This window comes from Lutzomyia longipalpis, chromosome 2 (assembly GCF_024334085.1).
Source record: "Lutzomyia longipalpis isolate SR_M1_2022 chromosome 2, ASM2433408v1".
NCBI lineage: Eukaryota > Metazoa > Arthropoda > Insecta > Diptera > Psychodidae > Lutzomyia > Lutzomyia longipalpis.
In genome coordinates, this window is record NC_074708.1 from 28,257,150 (window position 1) to 28,270,587 (window position 13,438).

The following is a 13,438-nucleotide window of genomic DNA, read 5'->3' on the forward strand; positions in this document are numbered from 1 at the left end:
CTGCTTCACCAGGCTGCACACTCCGCGCCGGCAATAGTTCGACCTCAGCATCGCCAGACGGCATTGAAAATACATTTTCCAAGTGAGACGCAAAAAGTTCAGCTTTGTCCTTTGAGCTCCTCGCCCAATCAGAGTTACTCGTCCTTAAGGGAGGATCCGGGATTTTGGGTCTTTTAAAATTCTTTGTTGCCTTCCATAAAGAATAGTCACTTGCTGCAGACGGAGACAGCTCACTCAAATATTTTTGGAAGCCCTCATCTCTTTGTTCCTTTAGTAGCGTCTTCAGCTGCCTTGCAATCCAGTTCAGTTCCTTTTTGTCTTTTGGATCTCTGCTCGCCTGGAATCTCATTCGCAACCTTCTCTTTTGTCCCAAAAGATCCCGCACAGATCTGCTCATCGGAGCCACCCTAGCATCAACAGAATCTCTATGAGGGGTCGCCTGCCCAGCTGCGTCACAAATCGTCCTTGTAAAATTCTCGACAGCATCCTCAATATCCGCTGGAGACCTCAACCGCTGATTTAAATTGCATTTTTCCTTTAGTATTGCAGAATATTTTTTCCAATCTGTTCGTGAATTTGTGATGCTCACTGTATAACGATCGCTGCGACCGTTGAGATATGAATTTGAATCGAGTGTTATAATAATTGGTGAGTGGTCTGAAGATAGATCAAAACATGGCTCAACCGATACCGCATTGACATTAAAGTTTTTTGCGACTGCAAAATCTATCAAGTCGGGGACTTTTTTCCTGTCTGTTGGCCAATATGTTGGTTGCCCCGAAGATAAACAATCCAATTTGTTTTTGCAGATCGACGCATACAGTGAATTTCCCCTCGGAGTGGTCAGCCTGGAGCCCCAAAAACGGTGTTTGGCGTTGTAATCGCCTCCAGCAAGAAATTTGGATCCCAGGGCAGTAAAATACCCAGTGAACTGCTCCTCACTGATGGCAAATCGCGGAGGGCAGTAAATCGCTGACAGGACAAATCCACCTGTAACGTCGTCTATACGGATGCTAGTCGCTTGGAAATGCCTCGCACAAACTCCCTCAAGCTCATAGTGTTCAATTCCACGCCGGATTATGACAGCCGTGCCCCCATGGGCTTTCCCATCCGGATGGTTCGTTTTGTAGGTTATATACCCTCTAATAGCAAAGAAGTTCTTGTTGGTGAAATGTGTCTCGGAAATCAACATTACATCAACATTTTGATCGCGCAGGAAAGCAGTGACTTCGAGCTTATGCTGCGATAATCCATTTGCGTTCCATATGATTATTTTGAGTGGATTCATGGTTTGTTTGTCAATTTGGAGATAGCCTCCGTCAAAGATTTCACGCTGTTGTCGATGGAATTTTGTCGCTTTATCATTTCCGAGAAGTTTGTTTGAAGATTAGATATGTTTGTCTGCATAATCAACATTAGATCTAGCACTTGCTTTATGCTCATTGATTCCTGCTGATTCATCCGCGGTCCTGCGAGGACACCCGCATAAGTCATATTTCTGGGTTGGTTCCGTGGGGCAGAGGGAGGTGGGGTTTCTCCCAGTGGGGGCATTTCATGTCTACGAATTCGGTACTCATTGTTCGCAACTCTCTGTTCCCTTCGTTGTCTAGGGTTTACTCTTTCGAGGAAATCGTGGTACACCACGCATCCCCTCCAGTTTGCGGTGTGGTTTCCTCCACAATTGTTACATTTCTTCACGGTCGCGTCGCTTTTGTCCAAGCTACAAGCATCCGTCTTATGACTCCCTGCACACACCACGCAGATGGGCTTCAATTTGCATCTATTTTTCGTGTGCCCATATTCCTGACAGTTGAAACATTGGACAGGCTTGCGAACTTTATGGGGTTGTTCGACCACCACAACGTGATGCAAAAATCTTGTAAGATTATAAATTGGGTGAGTTTTGTTCGGAGTTGCGCTAGTTACATTCAGTTCCACCATAAACACATTGCTTTTCTCCCCTTGACGACCTTTAGCAGGTGTAACCCTTCGCGGGTCGAAGCCCAACAACGTCAGCTCGTTGGATACATTCTCCGGTGATTTAGGGAATGAAATGAAATTGTCTGGCTGAATATTAGCCTGAGTAAGTTTTTTTTAGACCTCTTTGCATTTCTTAGGTTAGATTAGGACAGTTCAGCAGTTAGGAGTGAAGATCAGAGCTTACTATTATCCCCTGATCTTATAACAAAATTTTGGGTGAAATTCACAGGCCTAATTGTCGTACGATTTTGTTTTATAAGCTAGGTCTTAGTTGCTTAAGTCAGACCTAAGTTTTATTTAGGCCAGGCCTAAATTTTTCTTAAACAAAACTTAAGTTAAAAGGTGATGTGATCGACAATAAGAAGACAGATTTTCACTAGTTTTTAGGCTAATTATCTTTCATTCTTTGCTGACGTTTCGGACTGTATAAGTCCTTCCTCCAGATTTTAAAAACGACTAAAACTCCGTCTTCTTATATTCTTGAAAACTTAAGTTAGTTTACGCAAGCTTTTCATTTAAATCAGGCCTTAGTTTTAAAGGTTAAGCCAATGTTTTTGACTCTAGGACTTAGTTCTTGACGTTAGGCCTAATTTTCTTTACTGGACTAAAGTTTTCCTTAACCAGGATTTAGTATTTTAAGCTATGCTTAGGACACATGATTAATCCTAATTTAACTTTAAAAATCTAACCTAAAAGTTTGAATTTTAAGGTCTGATTTTTAAAGTTAGATCAGGCCTAATCAGGTTTGAATTGTAAGACCATTCAAAAATACATTTAACCTCAATTGAACCATATATAACCTTAGAATCCTAAAAGCCTGACTAAGAAAAACTTAAACTCGGACAAAAATCTCTAACTTGCTTTAAAATTAAGCCCTGCTTAAGAATCGGACTAAACCGAACTTAATAGTGAATTTTTCCCTTAAAATTTAAGCTAGATTTCTTTGAAAATTTCATTTTGCCAACTTGTAAAGGCCAAATCTAATTCTCCTGATCTAATTCTCTGTAAAAATTAGTTAGTTCTTTAAGAATTCTAACCGTACGGAGGCTTAGAACGTCTTTAAGTCTAATAATTTATCTCTGTTGAAAAATCAGACTTGAGACATCGAATTAAAAATAAATTTTAAAAATCTTAAGCTAGATTTCTTTAAAAATTACTTTCTGCCAACTTCTAAAGGCCAGATTCTTCCTGATCTAATTATCTGTAAAAATTAGTTAGTTCTTTAAGAGTTCTAACCGTACGGAGGCTCAGAATGTCTCAGGTTTTAAAAAGAATCAGACTTAAAATTGCCAAAAATCAGGGGTTGGATTTACCACTAAACGTAGTTGATTGTAAATTTTTCTGAGTGTAAAGTCATGCCCACAATCTCCCTGAAAAATGTCCCAATTTCCGTGCTGAATCACCCAAAGAATGAATTTACTGCTAAATCAGGAGATAAGAGCTCATGATTAATTTGTTGGGAATTTCTCACCTGGCTGATGTGTATGCATTGCTGGATTTCTGTGCTTCCTGCTCCAGGAGCGTCAGTTTATTCCTGTACTCCTCCGCTTGTCGCTGCAACTCCACCATTTGCGTGGTTTGATCCTCCTCCACGGACACCAGATGCTGCCGAAGACGCTCCAAATCTCGCGTGAGATTTGCATTCTCATCCCGTAGCTCCTGCTTCTCCCTGATCAGAATTTTTGCCTTCTGTTGCTCTTCCAGCAGGGAATTAGTGAGGAGAGTTGATTTTTCCTTGAGACAATCAATCTGATCCGGAAGTTTCTCAAGTTCAGCCATTCTCAGCCTGGTGGCTTGATAATCTTGAAGAGTTTTCTCCATTTCAGGGCATTTTGGGCATGTTTTAGTCATTTCCTGCTGAAGGAGTTGACTCAGACGCTGAATTTCTGCATGATACTGAACACTCTCATTGTGTTTGACTGTCACGAGATTGATGAGCTCATTCTTTTCTCTCGTCAACCCATCCATGGCTTCTCTGAGCTTCTCCACATCACCAGCTGCGTGACTCATCTCCCCAAATTGTTTATCTTTCCGCTCAGCTTCCTCCATCAGGCGTTGAATCTCCTTCTTGGCTGCTTCATTGTCTTCCCGGAGCTTGGAGACTTCTTCTTGATACTTTGCAATTTCCTGCTCAATTTGGGGTGTTTTTGTGCCCTCAACTTTCAGCTCCATCAGCTCAAAGTTCAAGTTTGACTTTTCATTCTCAAGACTGCTTACCTGAGCTTTCAATTCAGATATTTTTGCACCTTTCTGGGCATTCTCCGCGTCGAGATGGGAGATTTTCAGCAGAAGCTCCTCCTGTGTGTTCTCCATGTCATCCAGGCGATTCGTCAGCGCCCGGATGTCGCTCTCGAGTCCCTGATTGATGGCATTGCACTCCTCAAGTTGCTTCTCAAGCATTGCAACGGCTTCCTCGCTGTTCTCCTGAATTGTCTCCAACTTCCCGGATTTAATCTCTTCGAGTTCCTGCACGAGAATTTCATTGTTCTTCATGAGTTCGCTGCATTCAATTTCGTAGTGCATCAAATCCGCTTGGATTGTCTTCTTCTCATGCTCCAGCTTCCGGATCTCCTCTTTCTGCTGATTCACCCCACTGTAAGCTTCCGTGAGACGCTTCTCAACCGCCTCGAGTTTGTATTTTGTATCCTGAGTGGATTTCAGGAAGCCCTGCAGAGCCTGAAGGGCATCCTCACCCACTACCGGACAACCAAAACCCGTAAGAAGTTCCCGGATCTTCGATGAGGAGACTTTGGTGTCTCCAATCTCCTCAACGCTGCAACTATTGATCCTCGATTGAAGATCAATAATCTGCCGTTGGAGATTATTATTTTCCTCCGAGAGTTTCTGGTAATTATCATTCTGGAACGTGTGGAATTCCCGCTGGAGATTGAGATCATCCTCCTGAAGCGCTGTAAAATCCTGCTCAATCTGTCTCCTCTCAATCTTCACCTGATCACATTCCGCGGAAACTTCTTCGCATTTCCTCTTCATTTCCTCGAGATTTCTCTCATTCTCGCGGAATTTCTCCTCCATGCCCTTCAGGTGACTCCTTGTGGTCTCACATTCTTCCTCCAGGCATCGATACCTCTCCTTTAAATCATTAAAATCCCTCTGCAGCTGCAAATCATCCTCCTGGAGCGCCGTGAAATCCTGCTCAAGTTGCTTCTTCTCAACACAAGTCTGCTCAAAGCATTCCTGTTGCTTCTCCAGGGCATGTAAGCTGCGCTGGAGATCCAAATCATCCTCCTGCAGTGCCACAAGATCCTCCCTCAGCTGCTTATTCTCCACCTCGAGCCCATTGCACTTCTCCTGCACCTCCTTGAGGACCTTCTTCGCCTCCTCAGCCCGTTGATTTGCCTCCCGGACTTCCTCCTCAAGCACCGGGAACTTCTTCTTCATCTCCTGCAACTCCTGATCTTCCAACTTCTCCGAATCTGTGGAATTTTTGTAAATTTCCGATTCACGGAATGCGCTAAATTCCTCCTGAATCTTCCGCTTTTCCATTTTCTCCCTCTCAAGCTCCTCACTGATCTCCACGACCTTCCTCTGGATTTCCGTTGAGTAGCTCGCTGACTTCTGAACATCCTCCTCGAGGAATTGAATTTTATCCGTGAGCTGCTTCACCGTGGTCGTCTCACTCTCCCTCTCGCCCGTCATCTTCACGACAAACTCCTGGAATTCCCGCTGGAGGTTCTCCTTCTCCCGCAGAAGATTCTTCAGCTCTTCATTCTTCATCTCCATCGCAGCCACAAGTTCAACATTCTCACAAACAGCCCGACGGAGTTCGGCGTTTATTGCATCCATTTGTGCCTTAATCGTGATGTTCTCCTGCACACTGGCCACGTAGGAATTCTCCACTTTCTCATGCTTCGACGCCAAGTCCGTGAGATCCTTCTTCATCCTCGCCAGAGCCTCAACGGAAACCTTCGCCTCATTCAACTTCTCCTGCAGTTGATTCTTCTGCGCCAGGAGATTCTCAACAATCACCCCATGCTGCTTGTCCAGCTCCTCAATGTTCTCATTGAGGTCACGATTCTCTCCCTGGAGCTGCTTCACCTTCTCACTCAGCAGCGCATTCTCGAGATTTGCCTTCTTCAGCTTCCCTTCGGCCTCCTCGAAGCGCCTCTGGTGACGCTCCTGGATTTCTGTGTCACTCAACTGATCCAGCGGGATGATTGTTAAGTCACCCCCTGATGGGGATTTGGACAGAATCTCCTCATTCTTGGACGATGAGGAGGATGTATTGTTGTCTGGTTCCCAGAACCAGCTATCATCGATTGGAACATTTCCTTCCTGAGTCTGTAAATTGAAGAGAGAAATTGTCTTCAGCAAATTTCCCTTTAGTCTTTTAATTTAAGAGATTAGAGAATTGGGAAATTAGAGGATCTTAATAGAGAATTGAAAATTATTCATTCGAATTATTTTCATTAAAGATTTATGCATTGACAGGTCATTTAATTTTTGAACAAAAATGATAAATCTCTTAAAATTAAGATTTGTCTAGAAGAAACAACAAAATTGAGAAATTATTTTGGAGTTCTTAATAGAGGAATTAAGATTTATGCATTGACAAGTAATTTAATTTTTAAAGAAAAATAATAAATCTCTTAAAATTAATATTTCTCTTGAAGAAAAAATAAAATTGAGAGACTAAGAAAAAAAGTTTTAAAATAATTGTTATATTTAAGAAGATAAATTAATCTTAAACGAAGCGATAAAGTACAGCATTTAAAGAACAATAAAATTAATTCCTAAACATTTGTTTAAGAGAAATCTCTTAATATAAATAATAAAGTATCTAGAGTATTAATCTTTGCCAAGATATTATAAAAAATAAGAAATTTCATTGATTACATAATCTTGTAGGAATAATAATTAAATTTTACGTAAAACTATAAATAAAAAATTTAAATATAAAAGATAATATAAAATCTCTTAAAATAAAAGACGGCATTAAACTTAATTTTAGATATTAGATTTTTTTGTGAATTAAAATTTTTTGCATTTTCCTGAAGATTAAGAATTCAAACTCCCCAATAAAATAAGAATAAATATCTACAAAGACTCAAGCAACCTCTTAAAATTAAGAGTTTTTATTAATTAGGGGTAACTGGGGCAAAATGTTATATCGCAAGGTTCGGAAAATGGACTGAAAATGCATTTTCCCATTGAGATAGAAAGAAATCGTGTGAGACAAAGTTGTAGCCCAGAAAATTTCCTATAAGACAGTCGTCATTATAAAATTAAAATATTTTCTCAGTACATACCAAGGAGAATATACTTCTCAATTAAAATTAACAAATTGCCCCATGTTCCCCTACCTTTAATGAATAATTAAATTTCACGTGAAACTGGAAATTAGTAATTTAAATACCCCAATAAATCGACCAATAATTCTTACCAAGATTGTTGAAATCTCTTAAAAATAAAATATGGCTTTGAACTATAATCTCTATTATCAATTTTTTTTGCATTCCCCTGAAAATCAAGAAGTCAATCTCCCCAATAAATCATGTAACCAATACATTAACCTCTTAAAATTAAGAGATTGCATTGAATACAATCCCATATCATCAATTTAAAATATTTGCGTGTAAATCAGTGTAAAATAAAATGCATGAATATAAATTAGTTTGAGCTTGAGGTCGAGATTTGATCGAAGAATTAGCTCTTCTCTCGCTAATTGATTGCAATCTGGTTGGAGATCACAAATAAAATGGGTAAGAGATCTAATCTCAATCATTAATTAATTCAATACACCACGAGATCTCTGGCTCCGCGATGCCCTTCAGACAACAAGAGTTGAAGAGTTAATAAAGTTTGCGCGCGCGATTGGTTTATTTACATAGTCGGGAGCAATTAGGTTCTGTTCTTTTAAAAAGAAAATACGTTAAGAGATTTCAAATATGGGGGTGACGATCTCTCATTTGTGTCTGGGGCATGCTAAAAACGGAAGTTTACAGAAAGTGTGGCAGCAGCAACAAATACCCTCATCGTCGCACAACTTTTCTTTTCTCTCTTGAAACTCACAAAAGGTTGAAAAATGATCAATTGTAACCATCCAACAATTTTCTCCTTCGTTGTTTGTCGTTTTGGAAATTTTTTTTTGTACCATTTGGTGCGACACAGTTAAAGGAAAAAAAGTATCGTGCATCTGATTGCATAACGTGTGCATCAAATTATGCTTTTCCATGCAGGAGGCACACTAACAAGAAAAAAATAAATATAAATAAACTCGGAGCTGCCGAGAGAAACTCCACAATTCATCGCCAATTCCCAGAAAAAAATTCTACAATCACATTCTGTAAATAATATTCAAATAAAGCTCTCAGTCGCTTTTTTCTACATCTTCCCCACAATTCCTAACATCCAAATTCCCTCCCATATTGAGCTCTTTCTTCTATCGCGCGTGAGATATGGAGGCCTATATGGAGTTCCGTCTAACAGAGAAGTGCGAGGAAGTGTGTAGAAGAAAAAAAAGAAGGAAAAAAATGAGAGGCCTATATGCATTTCAAATTGTCTCCGGGGCCTATCTTTATATGTATCGAGTATGTATATTCTAAAATAACACTCTGAATGACTAAATTGAGTGGTGATGTTTTAAATTTAAATAAATTTTCCCCTCAATCCGATGATCTTCATTGATCCTCCATATTGCTTCTTTTGATTGCGATCCATTCTGCTAATTTGCTACTGCCGTCAAGATTTGTTGCAGAAAAGAACAAAAAAATAATGTCTTTCCTGACTGAATCATAAAGTAAACTTTTTGTAATTTATTGTGTGATTCTTTCAAGCTCATTTCTCCACGCTTGTTTTAGCAAAGTTCTGTAGGTTTATTGGTGTGAAATGACCTTATTTTCAATAATTTTCTTGATGTCTCTTAAATTAAAAGTTCCTTTTTTTTCAATAGATTTTCTTGGTTGAAAAATCATTTAGAATGCGCAAAAGGAGATTTTTTCTATTTTCTTTTAAAGCTATCTTAGCCATCTTATTTTAAAAATTCGTAACAGATTTTATCGTTTTAAAAATAAATTGATTTAAATGTATTTAATTTATTAAAATAAATATTATATTTAAAGTGATTTTGAGTTATTGCAATTGTTTTAAAAAATGTGATTCTATGTAATTACAAAAATGTTTTTTTTTCTCTTACATCAAGAGAGTTTTTACTTTATTGAATTAAAAAAAAAACTCCTTAATTTTTTGATCATTTTGAAAGAAAATAAATCTGTAAAACATACCTATTCTTTTCTTTACAAAAATCTAACCTTTTAATTATAATAATTAGCTAAATTCTTTAATGAATTTGAAATTAAATTCTTTTAGAATTAACTGAAATAAAAACTTTGAAAATAAGAGATAAACGCAAAGTCTTTCGTAATTTTTGAACTTTTTGGACCTTATTCTGCAACCAAGAAACCATTGAAATCTTTGAATTTTGTACTGAATTTTTAACATTTCAAGCGAATTTCAAGGATTTCTTGGTCGCTGAACAAGGCCCAAAAAATCCAAAAATCACGAAAGATTTTGCGCTCTTTTATTTTAAAAGTTTTTACTTCATTGAATTTTAAAAAGAATTTGATTTTAATTTTTTTCATTTAATATTTTTTAGTGAATCAAACATAAATTAATCAATTTATTAATAAAATGATAAAACCTTTTATGAACTCTTAAAAAAAACAAGACATATCTTCAAAAGTCAGAAAATGCTTTATGGGCCTTTTAAAATAAAAGATCAATATTTTTTTCAAAAATTTGTTAAACAAATCAATTTTTAATTATTTGAAAACATAATAAAAGCTTTTTTTTTATTAGTCTCTGTAGAAAGTTCAACTTTAAAAAAATGAATCCCATTTCATAGCTAGGCCCCCCTTGGGGCTTGTCAGAAAAAGACCCCACGGAGAACCCAACGTGACTTCATCGAGGCGACAAAATCAATAAACAATAGAAATGCGGGTTTTTTGTATTTGAAAATGAACCATTCATAGATTGTGGAGCTCCAACGAATGCTCAACATTATGAGAAATTAATATAGGGTGGCAACTACACACACACAGAAGTTTTATTTCTAATTTTCTGCTTAGACGCAGCCGGAGAACATTAAAATTTAAATATTGTTTCCAACATGAGCGAGATAAAAATTCAAAAACAATATTTTCAAATGTACTGTATATGCAAACAAGTGAGTGTTTCAGAGAGCCACGTATTGGCACATGGTGTGAAGTAAAAAAAATCGCTTCGAGAATATAATAGATAGTATTGTTAATATACTTTTCCAACCTCATACCACATATAACATTTCAATGGTATCGCGCCCCATGAGTGTTGGCTCGTTCGAATGAATTGAGAATTTATCAAAAAAATTCCCACAATTCCTGCCCAGGTGAAAAGAATGAGATGGCAAGAGGGCAGCACGTCAGACACTTTATGTGGTGCTAATTTTTTTTCCTTCTCTCCTCCTCTCCATTTAAAATAATTAAGATTTCACTTTGTATTAGGTGCCACCCTGTTTCCATACATAATTCAATTTCCCATGCCAATGAGACGTCAATGTGTCTATGAGTTGTCTATAAATATTGCGTAAAAATTGTAATCTCTGATGCAATAATGGATTTACAGTGTGCTGGAGAAATGAAGAAATGATAAGAACTGCAGAAATAGAGATTGAGCTCTTAAAATTTATCTTATGAAGGAAAGGGCTATTTTTAGAATCTCTCTATTAGAGGTTTGGGTTTATCTAACAGATTATTATTCAAAAATGCTTTATATTGAAAAAAATATTTAATAAAATACTGGAAAGATTGTGTTTATAATCGTTTTTCTGAAGTATTTTTGTATTATATATAATACTCTTAAACATAAGAGATGTTCATTGTATCAGAAGAAGAAGAAGAAGTATTAGTTAAAGTTTATTGTAATATTCAAATTCTTCCTAATTAAGGAAAGATTTTAACTTCTCGGGATACCGTAGGTTGACTTTAAAACCGTATTGCAAAGTGTTTGTCTTAAATTTAAAACAGTTAAAAATAAGAGATGATCAAGTAAATCAAATATATGAGCAATATTGTATTGTTAAAACTCTTCTTAAATTAAAGAAAATTTTAAATCTTATATTTGCTTTTTTCTGTTTTTTAATCCTTTTATGAAGTATCTCTCTAAAAAACACAAAACTCTTAAAAATAAGATATAGTAGACTAAATCAATTTATTGGGAAATGTTCTATTATTAAAAATCTTCCTAAACCAGGAAATCTTTTAAATGCTAAGAATACCGACTTGCTTATATTTTTAAACGTTTATGAAAGATTTTTGTCTTTAAATTAACATATCTTAAATAAAGAGATTTTTAAATAATATTGTATTATTAAAACTCTTCTTAAATTAAAAAATATTTTTTATTCTTAGGCTACAGTTTTGTTTGAATTTTAGCCGTTTTATAAGGGATTTTTCTTAAGTTTAAAACTCTTAAAAATGAAAGTGATCTGGGAAATCAGTTTAATAAAATAATGGATCGTATTGAACCACCAAGAAATCCTTGAAATTTCAACCAAGCATTTCTTGGTCATTAAATACGAACAAAAATTGTGTTATTAAAATTCTTCCTAAATCAGGAAAAAATTAAAACTAGGAAATCGACTTTGAAAAATCTTCTGTTCATTTTCTTTTAAGATTTTTTATTTAAATTTTAATGTAAAAGTATAGCAAACTCCCCAAACTCCTGAATCTTAGCATTGGCAAAAATGCTGAAAGTTCTTAAGATTCTTTTAGTCTCAAGCAATAAAAATCAATCGTAAGATAATTATTTGTCTCAATTAAAGTTCTTCACCAGTTTAAACAACTTCTTAAGGATTTTCTAAGGTTTTCTATTGGATTTTGTCACACCAAAGCAATATTTTCAGCTCTTAAATCATCTCTTAAGTTGTCTCTCTTAAAAATAAGTAATGTGGAAGTTCCCCATAAATTGCAAATTGCCCTATGACCTACTTGTGCATCTGCAATGCAAACGCAAAAAACGCGAAAAAATGCTCATAATATCTGAATGAATTTGAGATAAAAGAGAAAACCACTTCATGCTCACTATCTATTGCATAAACACCGACGACAGAGCGAGGAAAAAAAAGCTCCATTGAGTAACATCATCATCGCATTTGTATTTGATCTCGAACTCTGTGCACATTCAAGTTCTAAATACATTGCGTGTGATGATAATGCGAAATTATAGCGTGGATGGGGCCGCACAATGGGCAAATACGTGTGCGCGATTCTGTGGTGGATGGAGTAGCAAAAAAAAAGGCTTAGAGATCAGGTGGGAGAGATGATCGTCAAAAAAAATAAAGCGCCACTATCTGTGAGGCGGGGGAGTGTCCGGTAGCACGTTTTGCCATGTATGCGAGAAAGAGAGAAGCTCAAAAATGATTACAAGGTGAAATTCAATGCACAAACATTATTTTTTTCTTATTCACAATATTTCAATGAATCGTCTGAGAATTATAAGATTTTTTTTCACTTCAATTGCAAGAACAATACAACTATAAAAGACTCTCAATTATTACAATTCTTTTTTTTTTATTTCCACAAATAGCATTACAAAACGACTCTTTTCTCCCATTTTAATTATTTTTCTTTCATCCAACCTCCCGCGCGCGATCTTTGGGGACAATTTTGCGTTTCATTTTGCTTCCTTCCCAACATTTGTCTTCTATTCTAAACAGACAAGACTTCTTCTCACATAAAGTAAAACTTGGATGGAAAAAAAAGTCTACCTTGGAGACAAAAATATATATGTAATGCCCCAGTGGTCGATTCTACACATATAGCGTGTTCCTAATGCAATGAGAAATTTCTTTTACAATATTATATTGCAAATTACACATCAATTGTCTTTCCCACCAGAAAGTCAACACGGCGCAGTCTCGTTGTGATGTGATATCGTGTAATTTTGTCATGTGACATCTAATTTAGTATAAAGCTATATAAATATTTTTTAGTTTGAAAAAAAAAATGAATGAAAATGATATAATGACTTGAGAGAACCGGGGGTATGTTCACTTTTTCGCAACTGCACGGGCAATCACTGTGAAAAGTACCTTTCAGAAGACGCAAAGCAATCACAGAGATTGTTTTTACTAATTCTTTTTCAAAACTCTTATTTTAAGAGATTGAACACGGTTTTGTAGATCAATTATTCTCATTTCAAATCTGGATTATTTTGTAAATATCGAATAAGGTGTTGATTTTTGATATAATGATTAAGGAATGAGTGTTAAAAATTGAATTCTTGTTGGAAATAAAACTTTTTGATTGAATAAGTCTCTTAAAGTAAGACACATTATATTTTTACATGTCAAATAATTAACTTTCAAACTTTTAGAAGTTAATAAATTGAGTAAGAAACTTTAGATTGTTAACAGTTTAACCTTAAAAACAAACTAAATAAAACTAAGGATTTACAGAGCACT

General features: G+C 36.1%; 6 protein-coding genes across 13 annotated transcripts in view; 1 reads left to right on the forward strand and 5 right to left on the reverse strand.

The window, feature by feature from the left end:
- LOC129789858 (serine/arginine repetitive matrix protein 1-like) overlaps nt 1-13,438 on the reverse strand; it is a 982,101-nt gene that overhangs the window by 720,794 nt on the left and 247,869 nt on the right. The gene's annotated exons all lie outside the window — the stretch shown is intronic.
- The window catches only part of LOC129791241 (fatty acid synthase-like), a 1,176,504-nt gene that overhangs the window by 390,701 nt on the left and 772,365 nt on the right, over nt 1-13,438 (reverse strand). The gene's annotated exons all lie outside the window — the stretch shown is intronic.
- Nucleotides 1-13,438, reverse strand: part of LOC129789856 (glutamine-dependent NAD(+) synthetase) — a 932,624-nt gene that overhangs the window by 390,701 nt on the left and 528,485 nt on the right. The gene's annotated exons all lie outside the window — the stretch shown is intronic.
- Nucleotides 1-13,438, forward strand: part of LOC129789960 (pupal cuticle protein) — a 1,201,887-nt gene that overhangs the window by 353,389 nt on the left and 835,060 nt on the right. The gene's annotated exons all lie outside the window — the stretch shown is intronic.
- The window catches only part of LOC129789919 (keratin, type I cytoskeletal 9-like), a 480,279-nt gene that overhangs the window by 135,616 nt on the left and 331,225 nt on the right, over nt 1-13,438 (reverse strand). The gene's annotated exons all lie outside the window — the stretch shown is intronic.
- The window catches only part of LOC129789834 (myosin-11), a 42,733-nt gene that overhangs the window by 8,735 nt on the left and 20,560 nt on the right, over nt 1-13,438 (reverse strand). The window contains exon 3 of the mRNA XM_055826894.1: nt 3,452-6,279. Coding sequence (XP_055682869.1) covers nt 3,452-6,279 — 2,828 coding nt within the window. The remainder of the gene's footprint in view (nt 1-3,451; nt 6,280-13,438) is intronic.